This window comes from Miniopterus schreibersii (genome assembly GCF_964146895.1).
Source record: "Miniopterus schreibersii genome assembly, chromosome: 1".
NCBI classification, from domain to species: domain Eukaryota; kingdom Metazoa; phylum Chordata; class Mammalia; order Chiroptera; family Miniopteridae; genus Miniopterus; species Miniopterus schreibersii.
The window spans coordinates 146557553-146581549 of record NC_138101.1 but is presented as its reverse complement, the minus strand read 5'-3'; the positions used below and the strand labels follow the sequence as shown (position 1 = coordinate 146581549).

General features: G+C 40.5%; 1 protein-coding gene across 1 annotated transcript in view; it reads left to right on the top strand.

Annotated features, from left to right (window-relative positions):
* The first annotated feature begins 10243 nt into the window (after positions 1-10243).
* The window catches only part of SLC30A4 (solute carrier family 30 member 4), a 28740-nt gene continuing 14986 nt past the window's right edge, over positions 10244-23997 (top strand). The window contains exons 1-2 of the mRNA XM_081117323.1: positions 10244-11090; positions 18347-18493. Of these exons, the coding sequence (XP_080973449.1) occupies positions 10700-11090; positions 18347-18493 (538 nt within the window). The 5' untranslated portion in view covers positions 10244-10699. The remainder of the gene's footprint in view (positions 11091-18346; positions 18494-23997) is intronic.

Here is a 23997-nt window from a genome sequence, read left to right as displayed (position 1 = left end):
CCATTCAATAAATGCCCACTGAGCATCTACTATGTGCCAGGCATAGGGCCAGGTGCAGGAGACACAGTGGTCAACAAAGATAGTCCCCTACTCTCATGGGACAAAGAGTCTAACAAGGGAGTTAGAGGCAGCCATCAGTCAAATAATTCCACTTATGAAGATAAAATTACAAAGTGAGACATGAGTACATGTATCAAATGGACTCCTCTAGATGTGGGGCATGATGGATGCCACGAGGAGTGGCTCTAGAATTTACCTGGAATTAACTAGGTAAAGGAGCAGTGAAGAAACACATTCCAAATGAGGCAACTACACATACAATGGTTGTGGTCAGAGCCCCGAACAATGCGAGTTCAGAGTGGCTACAGCTAAGGTACAGGAGAGGGTGAAGACAGTCAGGTTTCCATTCTGGAAGTCCAAGGTATTTTAAAAGCAGTCACTTTGGAGACTTGGGCAGTCACAAGCAGAGCCCTCTGGTGGGTTGCGGGGCCCCAGCTACACCCCACCTTTATGAGGACAACGGGCTGTCGAACTGTAGCTGCTTTAATAGTATGTCAGGGAGCAGGGATTCCTGGAAGCCAGTCAAGAGCCTCAAGCACCTATGCTAGGAGGGGGCTCACTAAGACGTGTGCTCGTGATCTGGAGAAGGGAGTATGCAGTAAAATCTGAACATGTCCAACTAATGATGGGCCTACATCAGGGTCAGCAAACTAGAGCCCTCAAGCCAAATCCAGCCTGTGCCTGTTTTTGTACAGCCCACAGCTAAGAGTGGTTTTTACATTTTTCAATAGTTGGGGGGAAATCTAAAGGAGACTAACATGTGTGACACAGGAAAATTACACGAAATTCACATTTCAGGGTCTACAAATAAAGTTTTATGGAACACAGCTATATTCATTATTTACTATGTCTATGACTGCTTTCACAGTACAACAGCAGAGCTGAGTAACTGACTGACACCAGGGTATTGCTGTAAAACTGATACTATTATCTGGCCCTTTATAGAAAAAGCTTGCTGGGCTAGTCAGAAGAGCCTATAAATCTGACCATGTGGTGAGACAACTGACAAATGAGTGTTAGTGGGACTAAGTGCAAAGTAATGTACTTTGGAATAAAAATATCCAAACTATTTATAAAATGAAGACAGGGCTCTGAGCTGTGAGGTTACAACTCAGAACTAAGCACAACTAGGAGTTCTAAAGGCAGCTAGAGTGACACTAAGTGAACTTCCTGCCCAAGACTATAAAAATCAGTACACAACAGATGACATTGGTTATCTGCACACTTCACCTGATGGGGCCTAGGGAATTATTTCAGGAAGACTAGACTAAAATACAACTGAGAAGAAAGGCTATCTTATTTTGCACTTTCACTTAAAAACTACATACAGCTATAGATATCAACAGTCTGCATGTAACCCAGGGAAACTTAGTAATAAAAATTTAGAATCTGGGGTGTGTACACGCGACTCCTGAGGGATGGGATATCATCTAGACTTCGTCTTACCCAACACTATGGCTCCAGCGCCTAGTTTCATAACTGACTATGAAAAGCATTCAAATAATGTCTGTTGAAGAAAGAAGGAATGGGGACAGGGAAGGAGAAGGGGAAGAGAAGGCAGAAAGGGGAAGCAGGAAAAAGGGGGAAGAAGCAGAAGCGAAGGAGGAAGCTGGGCAGAATCTCCAGGGTGTGAAGGCTGATGGGAGTTAGCCAGACGCTGCAGGTGGGGGAGAGCAGAGGAGCAGGAGCACAAAAGGCCAGGACAAGCTATGAGGCCTGGAGCGATGTCATTTAAAACTCCCAGTCATCTTTGCTTTAGTTCTAAGGTAACTTGGTTTCTCATATCACTGGTCCTGGGAAGGGCATCCAGGGCAACAGGAAAGGGGTATGCCCCAGGATAATTAACATTATCAACCACACAGTCATTTACTCAGTCTCTCGGGGCAGTCTGGCCTACACTGATTTCCCCAGCCTGATCCTCAGGTGTAGTTTCTGTACTTGCAAAGCTATAGAACTCACCTGGGACCTCAGTGACTCTAATAGAATTGTGGCCTTCAGGGCCCTACCTGGGTGTGGCTGGCCTCCCTCTCGGACACCTCTGACCTCTTCCATTGCAATGGAATAGGAGTCACGTCCAGAGATTTCCCTGAGGACTCCCAGCCCAGTTTGCTGCAGGACCCAATAGGAACAAGGAGTCTTTCCCAGAAAAGGTTCTCTTCCTGCCCAGCAAAGACTCAGCCAATATCAGGGTTCTAGAGTCTATTCTTGCTGAGATGTAAACTCATCCTAGTAAACTGAAAGTCTCATGTGCTGGAAACCCCTCTGTCCTAAGCAAACCAGGACAGCTGGTCACCTGCCAGACAGGTTCCTCACTTACAATGGGCCTCTTATCCTACTGTTGCTCAGACCTCACCTGGGTTTGCTCCTGACTTCCTGTTCCCTTGGGCCCACCACTCAGAATATTCAGAGCAGCTCCTTCGGGGTCAGGGAGGGGACAGCAAGGGCCAGGTGAGTCACTGAGAACAGGGTTAGGACCAGGAGAGATCAGAGACTGAGGAGGAATTCCTAAGGCAAGTCAGCTGGTAGAGTTGGATCAGTCTCCCATCTTCTATCTAGTGTGTTTCTGTGCATACAATGAGGGTTAACAGGAGCTGGTATCAGGTAAAACTTTCAACATTTACAATGTTTGGAGATAATGAAGATCCTCTAAAGGGAAAGGTGCCTTAAACCCTATTTGCAAGTGAGCAGAATGTGAATTATTAAAATATAAATAACAAAGGGGAGAGTAAAACTTTGTTGGTCAGTAAAAAAAAAAAACTGTAATAATTACAGTAATTTATATTTAACTACCATGGAGCATAGTGATTATGAGGCATTATTGTGTCAGGTAAATCTTAAACCAAGATCTTTATGATTAGGGGACTAAACATTAGTCAGGCATGTGTGCTCCAGTAGTAGGTTTTAAACCATTAAAGGTAATTTAGGTTGGCCTAGTCTTGAGATTTTTGCTTCAGGGAAAACAGGGAGCTAAATAGCTGGTGAACTTGTTACATTTGGTTCTTGGAGGACCAATATAAAGATACCTTTAAAAAAAAATTATTGCCGTCTTTATTTATGAAAGAATTTTGAGAAAAACTAAAAACACTGGAGACTTTAATCAAATTAATCCTCACAATAACCCCGGAAGGGAATTCTTACACAGTGGCCTTCATTGTTTAAAGCCACCAGTTGTTAGATGCCACACAAGAGTCACTTTGTCTGCAGTTGCTTCTCTGTCCTGGCTTAATTCATAAATGTTACAATGTTCTTTGAAATAAGTCTAGTATAGATATAAACTGACTATTAGTGTATTAATAATCTTCAATAATTATGAGACAAAATTACCTCACCACTAAGAATTTCTTAGAAATTACCTTACACACCAGTTTAAAGAAACAGATGTGTTTGTTAGAGGGAAATTTAAAATTATGGATTAACTCTCTATGATTAAAATATTTGCATATATTAATCCATGTTTATTTACAGGGCTCCTATTATGAGTACAATGTTAGGTGCTATAGACACAAAAAGTTTAGGATACAAATGAAGCAATCATAACAGTAATGTGTGTGCTGGTGATCTAGAGATCTAAATAAGTCACAACATGTCCTTAGTAAACCAAGGACTGTAGTTTAGCAGTCCTGAGAAGGGATAGATTCAAGTGGAGGATTCTTGAAGACCAGCATTTGCTCATACCCTTGCTTTGCAGTTTGGCATGGTCTTTAATAACTCTCTTTAGTAAAGTAGGTAAGGGAATGCTTTCACATACAAAATTTCTTTTTTCTAGTGTCCCTATGAAATAGGTAGGGCAAATATTTTCCCCTTTTACATACAAGAAAATGAGCTCAGCAATAGTATGCTGTTAGGAATCACAGTGACTGGATGGCAAAATTAGCAGCTGAACCAAGTTCTCTGAGTTCTCATGTGGTGCTCTTGTCTATGATGAAGCATTCCCAAAGCCCCTCTAAAGATGCCTTCCACCTTCATCTTCAAGTTCCCCCAGCCCAGCTACCATCTCCAGACTCCAGGGCTACTATGCTCAGTCCTTAAATCTGTCCCTCCTGGAACCACCTATTCCCTCTCTTTTTAGCCAGACATGGTTAGAGAAATCCATAGAAATGTTTACTTTTTCTGTTTGTTGGTTTATTTTGATTTTTCTTATCTTTTTTTAAATTATGATTTTCAATATTATTTTGTATTAGTCTCAGGTAGACAACATAGTGGTTAGACAATATGTTCCCTGTGATATTTCAAGTATCCACCTGGCACCATACATAGTTACTACAGTATTATTGACTATTTTCTCTATGCTGTACTTTATAACCCCATGACTATTTTGTAACTAACAATCTGTATTTCTTAATCCTTTCACCTTTTCACCCACTCCCCCCACTCCCTCCCCTTTGGCAACCATCAGTCTGCCTCTGTATCTATAAGTCTGTTTCCATTCCGATGGTTCATTTATTTTGTTCTTTAGATCCCACATATAAGTGAAATCATATAGTATTTGTCTTTCTCTGACCGACTTATTTCACTTAGCATAATACCCTGTAGGTCCACCCATGCTTTTGAAAATGGTAAAATTTCATTCTTTTTTATGACCAAGTAATATTCCACTGTATATATGTACCACAGTTTTTTTATCCACTCAACTATTGATGGGCATGTTGGGTTGCTTCCATATCTTAGCTGTTGTAAATAACTCTGCAATGAACATAAGGATGCATATATTCTTTCAAATTAGTGTTTTGGGTTTCTTCTGATATATACCCAGAAGTGGAACTGCTGAAGAAGGCAAGAACATACAACAGGGTAAAGACAGCCTAGTCAATAAGTGGTGTTGGGAAAACTGGATAGATACATGCAAAAAAATAAAACTAGACCACTTTCTTACACGATATATAAGAATAAACTCAAAATGGATTAAAGATTTAATTCTAGAAACAGGAGCCCACTGCATGGGAGAACATGTTTGCCAATGACACATCTGACAAAGGGTTCATATCCAAAATATATAAGGAATTCATACAACTTAACAAAAGGAAGACTAACAACCCAATTAAAAAATGGGCAAAGGACCTAAACAGACACTTCTCCAAAGAGGACATACAGATGAGCAAGAGACATATGAAAAAATGTCCAAAGTCACTAATCATCAGAAAAATGCAAATTAAAACTGCAATGAGGTATCAGTTCAAACCTGTTAGAATGGCTGCCATCAACGAATCAACGAACAAGTACTGGCGAGGGTGTGAAGAAAACAGCACCCTAGTACACTGCTGGTGGGAATGCAGACTGGTGCAGCCACTATGGAAAACAGTATGGAGTTTCCTCAAAAAATTAAAAGTTGAACTGCCATTTGACCCAGTAATCCCACTTCTAGGACTATATCCTAAGAGACCTGAAACATCAATCAGAAAGAACTTATGCACCCCTATGTTCATAGCAGCGCAATTTACAATAAAATCTGGAAACAACCCAAGTGCCCATCAGTAGATGAATGGATAAAAAAGCTGTGGTACATTTACACCATGGAACACTACACAGCTGTAAAAAAGAAGGATCTCTTACCCTTTAGGACAGCATGGATGGAACTGGGGAGTATTATGCTAAGCAAAATAAGCCAGTCAGAGAAAGACAAATACCACATGGTTTTTTACTCATATGTGGAATATAATAAACAAAATAAACTGATGAACAAAATAGATCCAGAGACATAGAAGCATGGAACAGACTGAGGAATCTCAGAAGATGGGGGTGGGGGAGTGAGTGGGAAGAGATTAATCAAATAACTTATATGCTTATATGCATAACCTATGGACACAAGCATTGGTATGAGGAAGGCCTGGGGGTGGGGTGGGGGTGGGGTGGAGGGGATCAGTGGGGGAAAAAGGGGAAAATTTTAATACTTTCAACAATAAAGATAATTTTTTTAAAAAAAAAGATTTAATTCTTCTAGAAGAAAACATTGGCAGTAAAATCTCTGACATTTCTCTCAGTGTTAACTTTTCTGATATATCTCCTTGGGCAAGGGAAACAAAAGGAAAAAAATAAATGGGACTATATCAAACTAAAAAGGTTTTGCACAGCAAAGAAAATCATCAACAAAATGAAAAGACAACCTACTGAATGAAAGAATAGATATTAGCCAATGATACATCCAATAAGAGGTTAATGTCCAAAATTTATAAAGAACTCATACAGCTCAACACCAAAAAGCGTAACAATCCAATTAAAAAATGGGCAGAAGACCTAAATAGACAATTCCCCAAAGAAAACATACAGATCTCCAATAGACATATGAAAAGATGCTCCATGTTACTAATCATCACAGAAATGCAAATTAAAACCACAATGAGATATCACCCCACACCTGTCAGAATGGCTGCCATCAATAAATCAACAAACAACAAATGGTGGTGAGGGTGTGGAATTCTCAGGCACTGTTGGTGGGAATGCAGATTGTTGCAGCCACTACGGAAATCAATATGGAGGTTATAGAGTTATGGTTAAGAGCCTGAGCTCTGGAACCAAACTGATCTGGAACTGAGTTCCTGCTGTTTGCTTGCTGCACAACACTAGCCAACTTCCCTGAGACTCTGTGTCTTCAGAGTCTTAAAAAATAAAAATAGTAATAGTAAAAATAGTAATAGCTGGCTTTGATTGAGTCCATACTATTTACTAAGAACTATGTATGCTTTACATACATTATCTCATTTAATCCTAACCATGGCCCTGTGAAGCAGGTGCTATTGTCACCATTTAATAGGTAAGAAAATTGAAGCACAAAGAGGCTAAACAGTCTGCCAGAGATCATATGACTGTAAATGATGAAGCCAGGATTCAAACACAAGTAGTCAGATTCTAAGACCCATGTTTTGAATCACTTCTTCCTCATAGTGAGGCTGTATGGATTAAATGAGCTAATGTAAGTCCAGGCCCATGCCTAGTGCCTGGCACATAAACAAGCCTTAAGTAAATGTTAACTGTAGTATAATTTTTAGCATTGTCATTTGTTCCAAGAGATATCTGGGCCAGAAAATAGGTTTTGACACAGGATATTTTGCATTTATTACAGTTAATTGTCCTGAGGTATGTGTCACAGGCCTCTGCTATCACCTAAACAATCAGTGTATTATGGATTACATGGTTAAGAGATGGGCTAAATGGGTGGCAACTTTTTTCACTTGCCCATGCAAAAAAGCTCTTCATACTTGAAAGAAATATGAAGTCACTTATTTTTAAAATGCTGAGCAATAGCTAGCAGAACTACAGGCAGTACCCAGATTATGAAGTTATATTTCAAAAGTTCATTTGTTTATTGTTATAAACTTTGAGTAGATAGAAATAAGGTTGCAAATACTGGTTACATTCTAAGACTATTCACAGAAGTCTATTTATTTAGCCCATTTTAAAGCTCAATGATAAAAAATCATGCCCAGCATGGCCTGGCTCAGTGGTTGAACATCAACCTAGGAGCCAGGAGATCACAGTTCGATTGCCAGTCAGGGCATATGCCAGAGTTGCAGGCTTGATCTCCAGTCTGGGGCATGCAGGAGGCAGACAATCAATGACTCTCTCATCATTGATGTTTCTCTCTCTCCCCCTCACCATTCCTCTCTCTAAAATCAATAAAGATTTTTTTTTTTTTTTTTAAATGCCACTAACCCAAGGGCAAGCCTAGGAACAAAAGTCCATGTGATTAAAGAATAAGAAAAATATCTTTCCTGGTACAAAGGAAAGTTGATATAGAGTATATTAGTTATCTACTGCTATGTAACAAATTACCCCCAAAACTTACCATATTAAAACAACACACATTTATTATCTCACAGTCTCTGTGGGTCATCTGGGAGTGGCTTACCTGGGTAGTTATGCTCAGGATCTGCTCAGGGTGAGGTTTCAGTTAACATTACTCGGACTGCAGCCATATGAAGACTTAACTAGGGAGATCCACTTCCACATGGCTGTTGGGAAGAGGCCTCAGTTCTTCAGCACATGGACCTTTCCATGGGGCTGCCTGAGTTCCTGATGATGTGGTAGCTATGGCTTCCCCAGTACAAGTGATCCTAGAGTGAGAACAAGGCGGCAGCTGCAATGCCTTTTATGACCTAGTCTTATAAGTCATACACTGTCACTCCTGCCAGATCCTCCTATTCATTATGGCCCATAAGTTATTCATTAAGAGCAGTCCTCGCTCAGTGGGAGGGGAAAGTAGGCTCCACCTCTTTGATGGGAAGCATATCACAGAACTTTGAATGTATCTTAAAATCACCCTGGAGTTTGTTGTCCTCCCATCACTCTCTTTAGGTACCCAGTTATACAAAATAGTTAAAATAAATTGGAATGCAGAACTTCCCAACAAAGTTTACTGTACTAAAAAAAAAAAATCTATGCTCTTCCCTCAACTTTTCTTGAAAACATATATCCCCTTTCTTTAAATAGATTCTCATTTGAAGAATTTATACTGAAGAGAGAGCTATCACACTCCTGGAATATGTGTCTCTCATTAGAATTTCATTTGTATCATTAGAATTTCAGGCAGTATAATAAACAAAAACAACACATAACCTACTCCCAAACCGGGTGGATTAAGATATTTGGAGTTAGAAAAGCAACCTTCAATAAGCTCTTTACCTACTGCTGGTACTGACCTACATGCCCTGGTTAATGAATACTCTGGGTCTTGGGAACCATGGGATCTCTGATCCAGGTTTCCTAACCTGACTCCCATTGCTGTAGCTCTATAAGAATATTGTGGGCCTTCAAAAAAGTGAGGGACTGTCCTGGAATCCAAAAACAGTTGGTGCTCTTGAACCTGAGACACGGAAAACACGGAATCTTTGAAGGAAAATTACATTTCATATGACTTTTCACTGTATTTTTTGTAACATGAAATTTGGTGATCAATGTAGACTGTTGTCAAAATACAACATTTCTAAATACTGGATAAATAGGAGTTGGCACAATAATTCAACACCAAGTAGAAGCTCGGGGCTTGATCTCTACAATGATTTCTCCTGACAGTGTTGTGTTATTGTTTTAAATCTTGTTTGAGATTTAACCCCATATGATGAAGCCTAAGGGACTTACTCAAGAGAGCTCATAGCCCAGCTGGTGTTGCTCAGCCACTGATCACTGACCTATGATCCAAGAGATTCCCATCAGGGAACATGACAGGTTTGCATTTGTGGGGCTCCACCCCCAGTAGGGAGTATGCAGGAGGCAGCCTATCAATTACTCTCTCATCATTGATGTTTCTATTTTTCTCTCTCCCTCTCCATTCCTCTCTCTGAAATCAATAAAGATACATTTTTTTAAAAAAAGAAAAAAAAGAAACACATATACCCACAAAATTTTGCACATAAGTTTAAGACCTCCCAAATCCCTGAAGCCCATCCAGGTGGTGGTGTTGGTGGTGGTGGAGGGAATGGAGCAATTGCCATTCCATTAACACTTAGATCTAAATTTTAAATCTCTTCTCACTACTTAATGAACTTTAATTCGCTGTTGTTAAACAGAACCAAAGGCCAGAACAGATAGCTCTACTGGATTTTCTGTGCTTGGGTTTAGTCCATATTGTGAATATTTGGAGGCAAAAGGAACGTGGAGTGAGCACACAGAGAATAACACGTTTGATGAAAAAACAATAATATATATTAGGACACATAACTGCTGACGACCATAAGCCTTGCCCTCTGCAAGTTGACTGTGCAGCAAATTTTGCCAACTTGCTAGAGAGGCAGCAACTCAGGAGTGAAAAGCTGCCTGACTCCCCACTTAGCAAGAAAGGGCTACATTGGTTTTCCGCTGAGCACCCGCAACCAAGCTCCGACCCAAGGCTTTCCCGAGGCCCTCCTTAGGGAGAGCGAACTCCCAGCCCGGGCGGGACCGCTCGCCTCTCCCCACGGAGCCCGCGGACCCGGGTCCCACCCACGTCTGTCTCACAGCGAGGGGACTGAGGGGGCCGTACCGGGCTGGGGCTTCACCGGCGAGCGTCCCCCGCGCAGAGGCGGGCGCGCGGGATCCAGCTGCCAAGACCCGGGCGGCCGCCCTGGGGACCGGCGCGCGCCCCCGCCCCGGCCCCCGCCCCGCCCCGCCCCTGCGGGCGCCTCGGCCCTGCGCTGCGGCCTGCGCGTCCCCGCGTCGACCCCTCCCTCGCGCGCCTCCCCCCCCCCCCCCAGGCCGCTCCGGCGCACGCGCGCGGTCTAGCGCAGGGCGGGGAGAGGCGGCGGCCTCCGGCGGCAGCTGCGAACCTGTCAGACCCACGGAGCCGGCCTGGAGCTGCGGGCGCGGCAGGCGAGATCGGCCCGCTCCCCCGCGGCTCCGGGCTGAGCTGCGCGAGCCGGCCCCACCGAGCCGACCGGGGCGGGGAGATGAGCGGCGGCCCCGCCGCGGCGCCCAGATAGACGCGCCGCCCCCTCGCGGAGCCGCGGCGCCACGGCGCCTCCGAGCTGGCCCTGCGCCCCGCGCCGCCCGGGGCTTCGGAACTTGTGGGCTCTGATGGAGCGCCTGTAATATAGAGCGTGTTTCGTTTTCCACAGGATGGGCAGGCACGCGCGGCAGTGCCGTCGGGAACGGGCGCTCCAGTGAAGTGGGAGCCGCCGGCCGCCCGCCCGCCCGCAGCCAGCCGTCCGCGCGCCGCCGCGCAGCCCCTGCCATGGCCGGATCCGGCGCGTGGAAGCGCCTCAAATCGCTGCTGAGGAAGGATGATGCGCCTCTGTTTTTAAATGACACCAGCGCCTATGACTTCTCGGACGAGGCCGGGGATGAGGGGCTTTCTCGGTTTAACAAACTTCGAGTTGTGGTAGCCGATGATGGTTCTGAAACCCCGGAAAGGCCTGTTAACGGGGCGCACCCGGCCCTCCAAGCCGACGACGATTCCCTGCTGGACCAGGATTTACCTTTGACCAACAGTCAGCTGAGTCTGAAGGTGGACCCCTGTGACAACTGCAGCAAACGGAGAGAGCTGCTGAAGCAGAGAAAGGTGAAAACCAGACTGACCATTGCTGCCCTTCTGTACTTGCTTTTCATGATTGGAGAACTTGTAGGTGAGTTGTGTTGCCAACTCACTTGCCATTTCCATTTGTCAAGCTTTGGTTACACGGGATTTGAGGTTTAAACTTTCTTTTCGGGAAGCTTGTTCTTTATCAAGATACTGATCTCTTGTGATGTGAAAAGTCCACACAATTCCAAAGTGCAGATCAATCTAAGTACCACATAAATTTGTTTATCTTCATTGTATATAATGTAACTTCCTCTTTAAAAAAAAAAAAGATTGTGGTAAAACACCAGGTTAATTTTTGCAACGTTTAAAATAGTAAATGATTCTAAAGTTACTGAGAATCACAAAATTGTACAGTCTGAAGGGACCTTACCGAGCACCTGCTCCACCTTCTTTTTCTCGTAGGGAATGGGAGGGCCCGGACAGGTTAAATAAGTTGTGAGGAAATTCACGCTGGTTCATGGAAGAGTCACACCTACAGTCCCAGTCTCTTGATTTTTTTTCTCTACCTTTGACTTATGTGGTCTCTTTATACTATTTCCTATTTGCACAATTAAATACTACCAACTAACCTGAAAGTTTTATTATAAGTAGGATCTGCAAGGAACCAGAAAATGGCTCCCCCAGGGTCTGTGAACTTGGTTTTCTTTTTTAATTATTTAAGTAATACATTCTTTGTTTAGAGATTATTTTCACAGTCACTTAGTGTAACTGCAAACTTGTCTTAGTGACCGTTTACAAAGTGACATTAAAGCAGGGAGACCCTTCTCTCATGTTGTCTCTTAATGATGAACCATGACGAGAACAGAGGTGACAGTCCAGATTTAAGGTGCTGGTTGGAGGTTAAGTGTAGGGAAATTACATATATTTCCTACCTCATTTCATACCATTCCTCCCCAGTGCTCGCTTCGGCTAAGCTGGCCACCTTTTCCCCCACAACTCACAAAGCTCTTTCTTGCCCTTAAGGCCTTCACACTGGCTGGTCCCCCTATCTCAGTGGCTTTCAAATTTTTTGACATCACTAGAGTAAGAAATACAATTAACATTGTGACTCGTGTAGGTGTGCATCATACATATATATGTGTGTACACATACACATGTTGAAATATATGTATAACTGAAACAGAAGTGTTATTTCATGTGATGTTTTCTAATATTTTTCCACTTGTGGTTCCACCCCACGTAATCAATTTCATGGTCCACAAATAGAGCAGGGTCTGCAGTTTGAAAAACACTGCTTTATATGGATTGCCTCTTCCCAAATCTTCTCTTGGCAGGTTTCTTGTTTTTCGCGTATTATCTCAAAAGATACTGCTGAGAGACCTTTGTAACTAAAGTAAACCTTCCTTCTCCCCTGTTCCCTCCTCAACTTGAAAAGCCCTCAACATCCGAAATTATCTTTACTATATATTTCCTTGTTTAATATTTTGCCTTTCTCCACTGAATTCCCAGCACCTAGAACAATGATTGGCACAGAATAGACACTGATTAATTTTTTGTTGAATTAATGTTTATTGTGTTAAAGAATTATAAGTGCTTAAGCTGTGAAGAAATTAAAAGACAAGAGTGAAGCTGTGGCCAGATAGGCATGGTGTCAGCAAACTAAGATTCAATGACTTGCTCAAATTCACATAACTGAAATATTGAGTCAGTCAGACTTAGTGATTTTTGAAGTTAATATTTAGTATTTGAAGTTAAAATCACACTAATCACAATTTTCCCATGTAAAATTAATTTAGAGTTTATTTTGCCTAAATAAAAATTATTAAGATATAATTGTCCTGACCAGTTTTGAAATCTCTCATTTGGCAAATGTTTTGTGAAGGCCACAATAAGTATTTCCTTTCAAATACTGACTTTATTTTCAAATATGAAAATTTTTGTTAAATAATACAGCAATAGTAGTACTTAGGATAGGCATTAACAGTATTCTTCAGAATGTTATATAGAATTAAATTATGCATAGTACAGCATTTATTAAAGTATCAAAAGCACTTAGAAATAAAGCATTTTTTGTAAGCATGAAGTAATTTTAAAAATGAAGTAATTGAAAGATCTGAAAGAGGAGATGATTTTGAATCTTGGCTTTGCCACTAACTTATTCTGAGACCTTAAACTCTTCCTTCCACTCAGCAAGTATTTTTTTGAATACTTACTATATGGCAGGCACTGTGCTATTTGTTCTGGATATACAATGGAGAATAGATCCCTACTTCCTGAAGCATTTAATCTAATGGAGGACACAGATGTTAACTAAATAAACACACAAGAAAATTTAAAATTCAAATGGTCTTAAATGCTAAGAAGAAAAAGAACAAGGAACTATAAGAAAACAGAGTAACCAGTGAGACATAGTTTATGTATGAGCCAGGTTAAAAAAAAAAAAAAAGAATAATAGGAGTTATTCTAGCAAATGGAGTGGAGGAGTTTTCCAAGTGAAGGGAACAGCATTTACAAAGGTCCTAAAATGGACCTTTAATAAGGACCTAAAAAGAAGGCCAGTTTGGCTGCAATGTTAGTAAACAAGAGGGAAAAACGCAGGGGGACCAGATCAGGCAGTTCCTGATAGACCGAATCAAATGAGTTTAGTTTTTAATTTTAAATACAATGGGAAGCCAGTAAAGGCTTTTAAGCAGAGTGTGACGTGATGGAATGATGGGATTTACCTTTTAAACGGTTATATGCTCTGGCCCTTATTTGGAGAAGGGATTGGAGGGTGCAGAACAGAAGCAACTAAACTATTGCAGAGGTCCAGACAAGATGATTATGGCTTGGACTAAAGTGGATGGAGAAAAGTGTACTTACTGATTGAGAAACATTCTAGCCGTAACATTGACAAACTTGGCTAGTGGTTTGGATGTGGGGGTTGATGGGAGAGCAGTGTTAGGAATGCTGCTGAAATTTCTCACCCAAGCAGCTGAGTGTATGGAAATGTATGTCAATTATGAAACAGGGAGGAAATACAGAGCAGGATTTACACATGGTTGTTTTGTGTGTTTTTAATCCTCACCTGCGGGTATTTTTTCACTGCTTTTCAGAGAGAGTGGAAGGGGGAGGGAGAGAGAGAGAGAGAGAGAGAGAGAGAAACATCGATGTGAGCGAGACATGGATTGGTTGCTTCCCACATGCACCCCTGACTGGGCTGGGCATCAAGCCTGCAACTGAGATATGTGCCCTTGGCCGGAATCTAACCCGGGACCCTTCAGTCCCCAGGCCGACACTTGAACCACTGAGCCAAACTGGCCAGGGCTAGACATGGTTGTTTTAAACATGTTATCATATGTATGTGAAATGGCCAACTAAATATGTCTAGTGAGCAAATGAGTCTATAGTTTAGAAGAAAGGTCAATAGAGTATGTAATGCCATGGGAATGGGAAAAAATCACCTAAGAGCCCAAGCCTAGAGGACTCCAACTTTAGAAGTCAGGCAGAAGGCAAACAGGTATCCCAGAATCCAAGAAAAGAGAGCATTTCAAAGTGGCAATAAATGAGTTGAAGCTGCAAGAGGTCCAATAAGATCAGAACTAAAAATATCCTTGAGGTTTAGTAACAGAGTTATTGATTACTTTAACAACTGCATTTTTATTGGAAGTGAAAAAGATTAAAAACTGAATGTGCCCAGCCGGGCGTAGCTCAGTGGTTGAGCGTTGAGCTGGGATCCAGGCGATCAGGGTTCAGTTCCCGACCAGGGCACATGCCCGGGTTGTAGGCTCGATCAGTTACTCTCTCATCATTGATGTTTCTATCTCTCTCTCTCCCTCTCCTTTCCTCTCTCTGAAATCAATAAAAATATATTTTAAAAAGCAAAAACAAAAACTGAATGCAAACAGACCTCCAGGTAAAGATGGCAAATGAACTCATGCATCTAATTGTACCCTCTCCTGCAGCCTCTCTTAAAATACAGTAAAGGGATATTCACACAAATGTGGAAAACTGGAGAGGAGACAATAGCAAACCAAATTTGGGAAACTAGATAGGAAACTGATAAAGGAGGTAACTGACTTAATAGACCCAAGAAAGCCATCTCCTAAGCAAGCAGTAGGTAAAGCCAAGAACCAGCCTAATGTATCAGAAACACCTACAGAACTTGCTCAAACACAAATTACTGGGCCAGAGTTTCTAATTAAGTAGTTCTGGGATCAGGCCTGTGAATTTGCAATTCTAACAAATTCCCAGGAGCTGCTGATACTACTGCTAGTCTGGGAACCACTGTTGAAAACCACTGTACTAGAGAATCCTAAGTAGGCCCAGAATTGGTTGCACCAGATACGCCTAGAAGTGTGGCTGAAAAGGAAGGCAAAAATAAGAAAATCTAGTTAAAACCTGAATAAAACCTTATTCACAGAGATAAGATCATGTATCATTGAAACAAGAACAGGATGCTTTATGAAATAAATTCGGGATAAAAAAATAAAAAATCTTTTAAACAATAAAAACACTTTGTAAAAAATTTTAACTCCACAGAAAAGTTAGAAGATAAGCTAAGGTAATCTCTGACAGAGTAGAGCAAAAAAGTAGAAAGAGATAATAGGAGGAAAAAGGCAAGAAAATTAGTATATTAGTCCAAACTCCAAGTAATAGGAGTTTGAAGAACAGAGAATGCAGAAGGAAAGAAATCAGCAACATACAGTAGTCCACCCTTATCCACGATTTAGCTTTCCATGGTTTCAGTTACCTGTGGTCAACCATAGTCCAAAAATATTAAATGGAAAATTCTAGAAATAAACAATTCATAAGTTTTCAATTATGCACTGTTCTGAGTAGCACGATGAAATCTCATGCTACTGTCTGTCCTGCTGCATCTACCCAAGACGTGAATCATCCCTTTGTCCAGTGTATCCACTACCCATCCCGAGTCAGTAGCCTTCTTGATTGTGATATCACAGTGCTTATGTTATCCTTACTTTACTTAATAATGGCCCCAAAATGCAAGAGTTGTGAGGCTGACAATTCAGATATGCCATAGAGAAGCCATAAACTTTATCATAGGTATGTATGTATAGGAACAAAGTATATAGAGGGTTCAGTACTATCCACAGTTTCCAGCATCCCCTGGGGTTCTTGGGATATATCCCCTTCAGACAAGGGGTATTGCCATAGTTCAAGAAATGTCCCCAGAACTGAAGGGTATACATTTCCAGATTAAAAGAGTCAACAAAAGCCCAGCACATTGGGTACATCTTTGTGAAATTTCAGAACACGGGGAACACATTGTTATCTATTGCCTCTGAATGTTTTTGCACAGGGCAGAGCTCCAAGTTAAGTCAAATAAAAACAGCCTGGCAAATATGGTCTTCCAGGGAGCCATGAGACAGGTCAAATAAAAAGAGTGCTTGGGGTATGGGGCTTGTAAGGAGCTCCAGCTTCTATCCTTTGCAGTGGCTGCCATGCTGAGGTTTTCACTGTGATTGCTGCTTATTGGTTTTCAAGGTTACCAAAAAGCTGGAGAGGGGCAGATGGGTATAAGGCAAATTAAAATACCACGGAGCTCACTATTCTTACCAAGATTCAGCTATTTCCCTTGAATAAATGCTACCTGTAATAGCCTTTGGTTAATTTCCAGAGTTCCAAATAAGCTGACTTGAATAATTTTTGCCCATATTCTTATTGTTTTTATGGAGATGATTTTCAAAGGTCCTTACTCTGCTATTTTTGCTGATGATCACCAACATGTGGCTCTAAATTTAGGTTAAATAAAATTAAAGAAAATAAATTCAGGCCTGGCTGGGCATGGCTCAGCTGTTGAGCATCGAACTAGGATCCAGTTGATCAGAGTTTGATTCCCAGTCAGGGCACATGCCTGGGTTGCGGGCTCGATCCCCAGTCGGAGGCGTGCAGGAGGTAGCTGATCAATAACTCTCTCATCATTGATATTTCTATCTCTCTCTCTCCCTCTCCTTTCCTCTCTCTGAAATCAATAAAGATATATTTAAAAAATAAGAAGAAGAAAATAAATTCAGTTCCCCAGTTGCTCTAGCCATATTTTAAATGCTGAAAAGCCACAGATAACTAGTGGCTACTCTTTTGGACAGTACAGATAGAACATTTCCATCATCTCAGAAAGTTCTATTGGACAATGTGGCATTAAGATATCATCCTCATTTTATAGATAAGTAAACTGAGGCTCAAAAATGTGAAGTAACTTACTCAGAGTTTCTGAGATTCCAAAGCCCCATGTTATTAACTACCAAGCTGTATTTTCTCTCAGTGATTTCCAGATTTTTCATGCCAGGGAATACATTTTTTCAAAATGATATTTGTGTAGAGCACACTGGAGTAAATGAACTTGACTACAAGATCACCAGCCCCAGTCCTGCTGTTCTTGGCTCTGCACACCCATCCTAGGAATCGGGGGATCAGCAGCTCAGCACACTAGTATGTCAGGACACCCTGATCATGAAGGTCCACTATGCATTATAACAGTGACTCTCAAAGTATGGTTCCAAGACCAGAAGCATCAGAATCTCCCAGGAACATGTTAGAAATGTAAATTCTCAGGCCCCATCCAGACCTACTTAGAGATTCTGAGAGTGGGATCAAGCAATCTGCAGTTTAACAAAACTTCCAAATGATTCTTATACACATAAAGTTTGAATACTCTGTATTATATTATAAAAAGCTTATTCAATGAGTGGTGCTAGGAAAATTATATAATCATAATGGAGCAACATGTATGTACACACACACATATGAAACTGTGTGTGTGTGTGTGTGCATGCAAATATATAAAATGTTTGGAAAATCAATATAAAATTTTAAATGTATTAACTACCTAAATACCACCTTTTATCCCTCTGTTAGGAGACATTGCTGTGTACACTCAAATGAATCAGTTATTTTTATCTTCTGTTTTGAACTAATTTACATTTTATTAGTTTCTTCAGTTTAATTTTATGTTCAAACCCTCCCAAACAAGTGAATGCCTACCTTTTCTTGAGTTTTATGATATTAGGTATTGTGGTTATTAATTTCACTAATAGTAGAATTGGTTGGTTGAGTAAAAGCTGCAGTGCTAAAACACAAAATTTCTCTTTATGTGTTAACCCCCAGTTTAGTGGTTCTTAACTTTTTCAAGATCATTGACTCCTCAGAGAATCTGTTCATAGAAGTAGACATTCTCACTAGAAAAATATATGCATATTTAATGTTTTGCATAATATTTCAGGTACCTTGATTTGATTGTAATAGGATGAAGATTTAGTTAGAAGTTCATGGTTTGTAGGATGTTATGTATTTTTTGCTTTATTACTTCCATTTGTTATTTTAATTAACTTCTTCCTTCCCTCTTATCCTTACTTCCAGGTGGATACATTGCAAATAGCCTGGCAATCATGACCGATGCGCTTCATATGTTAACTGACCTGAGTGCTATCATACTGACCCTGCTAGCTTTGTGGCTGTCTTCAAAGTCACCCACCAAAAAATTCACCTTTGGATTTCATCGCTTGGGTAGGTAATTGGGAGTTTTTTCTAGTTTATAAAATTTTATGGTTAAAACAACAATGAACTATAACCTTTGATTAACTGAAATCTTTCTGGTGATAAGCCTGTTGAAACAGATGAACAAAGCAAATGAAAATAGGCGATTTATTCAGATACATATCTTCTCATATACTGAAGTTCAGCCCAGTCAGCTAAACAATTTGTACATATAAAATTATATGGTAATCATTAATTTTTAAATGTTTTCCCTATGTCCTGAAGATGTTAACAGAAAAAAGCTTAACTTCAGTTTATTAAATCAAGCAAAACCACATGAGTTTAATTCATTAATAAGGATTAGCTTTTTTCTTTCACTTTAGGTTATTTCAACCGAGGCTACTGTAGCTCAGATTTTAAGCATTACTGTAATACATATAACATATACTGTGTGGCTGACCTTCATTAAGGCCATTATATCAACATAATTCTGTAAATGCTGACAAAGAGTCAGTCTCCCTGAACCTTCTCCCAAGCCCATCTGTGCATCTCCTTGTAAAATCTAGTTTTAGCAAGAACATTGCCTAAGCCAATTTAACAGAACCTCCTACTCTCAATATCCAGTGGGTTATCCTTCAGGTGATGTCTCGTCACCCTGGCCTGTCTTCAGCAAGAATTCTGTTAGGTCAGCTTAACCAGAATCCCCTTTACTCCTAATGTTTCCTGTTAGTAATTTTCCATCCACAGACTCCCACCCTGCTTCTTGGCTATAAAGTCCCACTTGTCCGTGCAGTATTCAGAGTTGAGCCCAGACTCTCTCCTCCACTGCAAAATTCCACTGCAGTGGTCCCTATACCTATCTCAATAGCTTCCCCCCTTGCATAAAGTCTTCTTTACCATGTTTTAACAAGTGTCATTGATTTTTTCTTTTCAACAATGAACACATTTTATTTTCCTATTTTTAACAAATATTAATATTTAATTAAGAGAGGTTAAAGTCATATATAATCGTATACAACTATGCTTCTTGCTGTGTTACTGTTTTTATTTTTTTTGCTTATTTTTAAAATACATATAAAATAATTGTCTTAACTATTATATGAAGTGCCATATGACCCATGTCATTTCCTCAGAACCCAAAAGTTGACATTTAGGTGAATGCAAAACCTGTCTTAAAGAACCAGAATTATCATATTGTCCTTTTATTTTGTGGAGACACTGTCACTCTTGGCTAATACATTGATCAGTTCCTCCCCTTCTTTGTTAATTTTTGGCCTAATATTAACAGTATCTAGCTATCCAAGCCATCAGGTTGGGAAATTATCTGACATCTGCACTCAGCACTTTCAACTGCTGTAGAAGAGAGCTAAAGCCCTGAGTGAGGTTTTTCTGTTATTTTTTAAACCACTATATAATGCATTTAGATGTGTTCCTAAAAGAAACCCCACTACCTTCCAACATATTATACTATACATTCATTTGTTAATTGGGTTGGGGTTTTTTAACAACTTTAAAATTACTTTCAAACTTCTGGCCTGGTGGCTTGGTTGATTGGAGCATCTATCTGTGCACCACAAAAGGTTGTGGGTTCAGTTCCCAGTAGGGGCACATACCTAGATTGCAAGTTTGATCCCTGGTTGGGCACACACGTACGGGAGACAGCCAATCTGTTTCTCTCTCACATCTACGTTTCTCTCTCTGTCTCCCGTCCCCTCTCTCTTAAAAAATTATTTTCAAACTTTACTGTGATTTAAACACCTGCAATTTAATTTAGATCTAAAACATAGCATCCCGGAATAGGGATTTTTACCCTCTAGCACTATTTGAGAGAGTACATTTCATGCAGTTCTGTGGTTCTTAACCTCTTTTAGGATATAGGCCCCTTGGAACTCTAATGAAGTCAGCAGCACTCTACCCCAGAAACATGCAGTGACAGAACATAGAAAGTCCTACATATAAGTTAAAAACCAATAATCATGAAAATTCTATTAAATATCAAAGAAGTACTTAGTATTTATCTAGATAGTCACTTTGTTTCTTCATAGATGATAAGCATTCTGAAAAGATGAGAGAAAATAGAATTGACTGGTCCTATTGTGTCTCTGAAAATTCCTACAGAAAGTCAAGATCTTTCCCTTTCCTTGAAAGTACTAAGTTTAACATGGTGGATTAGATATTAGCATTTGACTACTGTCTCGCCTCAGAGTCCATTGAAATAAAAAGTACCAAAACAGCAGAGAGAAGCCAATGTTGGGTCACTAATAAACAAGAAATTTTAAGAAATCTTTGGAAGTTAGAAGGTACATGGGAGTGGGCTGAAGGAAAAAAGTCAAGAAGCTATTAATCGAATTGTTGCATATGCAGGCTGAGTAAATACGATGTGAAAATGGTGAAACAGTTAATTTAGTATAGCTTGTGATCCTCAAACCACTTGTGTTTGGGGTAAGTTAAACCAATTTCCAAACTGGGAATAGGGGTATTTTTGAAATTTGGAGATTAAAATATTTGGGACTTGAAAACATTTATCTGTAATTCTGAAACTATGGTCATGTTCACAGACTAGGCTATACAAATTTATTTGATCCATAACATAGCTGGGTGGTACAGCCTGACTTATAGATCCTTTTGACTAATTAACAAATTAGTCAGAAAGGAGTTTATTCTTCATCTCAGGGGCCTGTCCTATTTGTTTGTTTGGGTAGTTACCACTTTTAGAGTTTTGTGTTTTAATTGTCTTTTGTTCAGATCTGAGATCTGCAGTTTTAGTAGCTATATGACCTTTTGGTGAATGATTTAACTTCTCTATGAGTTTCTTCTGGAAAACTAGGATGATAATACTTATATTGCAGAATTGAAGAAAACATAAGGCAAGGTGGTAAGGTATAAGTACCTAACAGGGTACCTGGCACATGGTAAATTTCCAGTAAATGTTAGTTTCAGTCATCTTTTCCTTCCCTCTTCTACCTGCCAGTGTAGCATACTACCCAGATTTTTTATATCTCTCAACCCATGCTCCTAGATTGCCTGCCTTCCCTTCTCCCCGTAATCAGACTTCTTATTCCCTCAGCATAACTGTCTCAGCTAGGTAGGAAAAAAGATGATTCAAGCCGATGATTAATGTCTTTAAAAATATATGTGTGTGTGTGTGTGTGTGTGTGTGTGTGTGTGTATGTCTTTATTGATTTCAGAGAGAGGAAGGGAGAGAGAGAGAGAGAGAAACATCAATGATGAGACAGTCATTGACCGGTTGCCTCCTGCATGCCCCCAACCAAGGATTGAGTCCACAGCCCGGGCATGTGCCCTGACTGGGAATCGAACTGCAATCTCCCGGATCATAGGTCGCGATGCTCAACCACTGAGCCACGCCAGCCAGACCAACCTGATGATTAAATAACTATTTTAAAAGATTTGCTTTTTGGTAACATTTTTGGCAATATGACAAAATTTATTTTAGCGAAAATCATTCAGTCAAGATGAGAAAAAGGTAGTTTGGGATTTGAAGGGTAAGCCCAAGGGGCTATTCCAGGAATTAGTACCGGTCTCTTGGTACTTTCCTTTCCTTCATGTGAACTCAAAGACTGTGTAAACTCATTCAGGTGTTTCTTTTTCTTTTCCTTTCTCTTCTCTTTCTCCATTCCTTTCAGTGAGCTACAGTGGCTGCTCTTTTGTGGGAAGAGGGAGAGTGGGGTAGAAACCATATGTGAGTTATTTTTAAATGCCTGGGTTTATTTGACTGTGGGTATTCCACCTTGTTCTGGAAGTTACTAAAACTTAGAACTTAATGAAGCCACGCTGTGAGAGAAATTCCACAAATCCTTAGGAGGAATGGCACTCTCTCTCAGACCAAGGGGATATGCTATTCTAAAGAGAACATTCTCCTTGCCTGGCTCAGCGATTGAGCATCGACCTAGGGGCCAGGAGATCCCAGTTCAATTCTTGGTCAGGGCACACGCCTGGGTTGTGGGCTCGATCCCCAGTTGGGGCGTGCAGGAGGAAGCTGATCAGTGACGACCCTCTCATCATTGATGTTTCTATCTCTCTCTCTCCCCCTTCCTCTCTCTGAAATCAATAAAGATATACGTTAAACAATTAAAAAACGGAACATCCCCTTGCTTGCTTTTATCCTTGTCTGTGGATTATGAGTAGAATTGACTTCATTCATATGGTTTTTCTTTCAGTTCTTGGGCTGGAGAGGCTGGGTGAATTACATAAAGATAGTGATCATGTGAAAGGACTGTAGTAAGCGGAGTTGTTGGTATTTGAAATAAAAAGCGAGATACTCACTTTGGTAATGCAGGTCATCAGCCTAGGTTAGTGGCAAAATGACAGTGCAGGAGTCTTTTGTATCAGTGTGTAGTGCTACTGAGCAAAGATGCTGGTTAACCTGGCTGAATGATTGTTGTCCTGGGGTAGGTATATGTTTATAATGCTAATTCTGCGTAGTTTGTTATTTTATTCCCTGATGCTAAAGGAGCAGAAAGTATCCAGCTAAAAAATATCTTCCCCCATACATGCAGCCAAAGAAATCTCTTCTTTCTAGTTAGTGATTAATTTTAACAACTTCCTCTCTCCCCCGACATGAGTTATGCCTACTCATTATTTATATCTCAGTGAGAATTAATTCATATCGTATGAACATCTATAGGAAAAGAATTGGTACTTCCTAGAATTCAGTTTTTATTGAGGCAGAAGAAGACATGAGTGAGGTAGCCAGTGTTGGATAGCCAAAAGTCAACTTGGAGTACTGGGGGAAACCCGGGGTATGGAAAGAGGGAGTGGTGAGAAGGCAGAAAATAAGAGATTACTTAGAATGGAAGGTAAGAGGATCCAAAGACAAACTTTGTAGTTTAGCTTGACATTCTGGTGGCACAAATGGGCCACTGAAAATCCTATATGTTGCCTTTAGCCTGAGTGCCGCTGGCTTGTCTGTGGCTGAATTGAAATACAAGTATTAGTTTGGAAGTCCTAGGCAAATCCAGTACAGCTCACTGATATTTCTTCTATTTCCTTTCTACTTTCTATTGGGAGAAGGTAGGAAAGAGAAATAGCATAAAAGGCAGTGGAGGAGAGACTATATCTCCACTTCCCTTCCCTATTAATTCTTATAGACATCTGAAATGTCTTTAGATGTGTTCTATCTGTAGGTCTTTGAGACAATAGCAAGACAGGTTTTATATAATTTAAGGGAAATATATTCATTATCACAGTGTCAGCGACGTTAACAGTGATGGAAGGTCAGTACACCTAGGCAGCACGCACACAAAAGCAAATGTGCTTGAACTGAGCATGGTTTTCCGTAGTTGAAGCAGAGTTTTCCCTGCTCACTGAATAGGCCCTCAGTAGTTACCTGTTCACTGAGTAAATAATAGTATAGTGTGGGGAGACAGGCAGTAAACATGCACGCAAACACAACATAATCATAAATGGTATTAAATGCTACAGGGAGAAAGAATGAGGTATCTGATGTAGAATAATGAAAGAGGCCAGAGAAGAACTCAGTATTTTTCATATGAACCTTAAAAACCTCTAGTTTT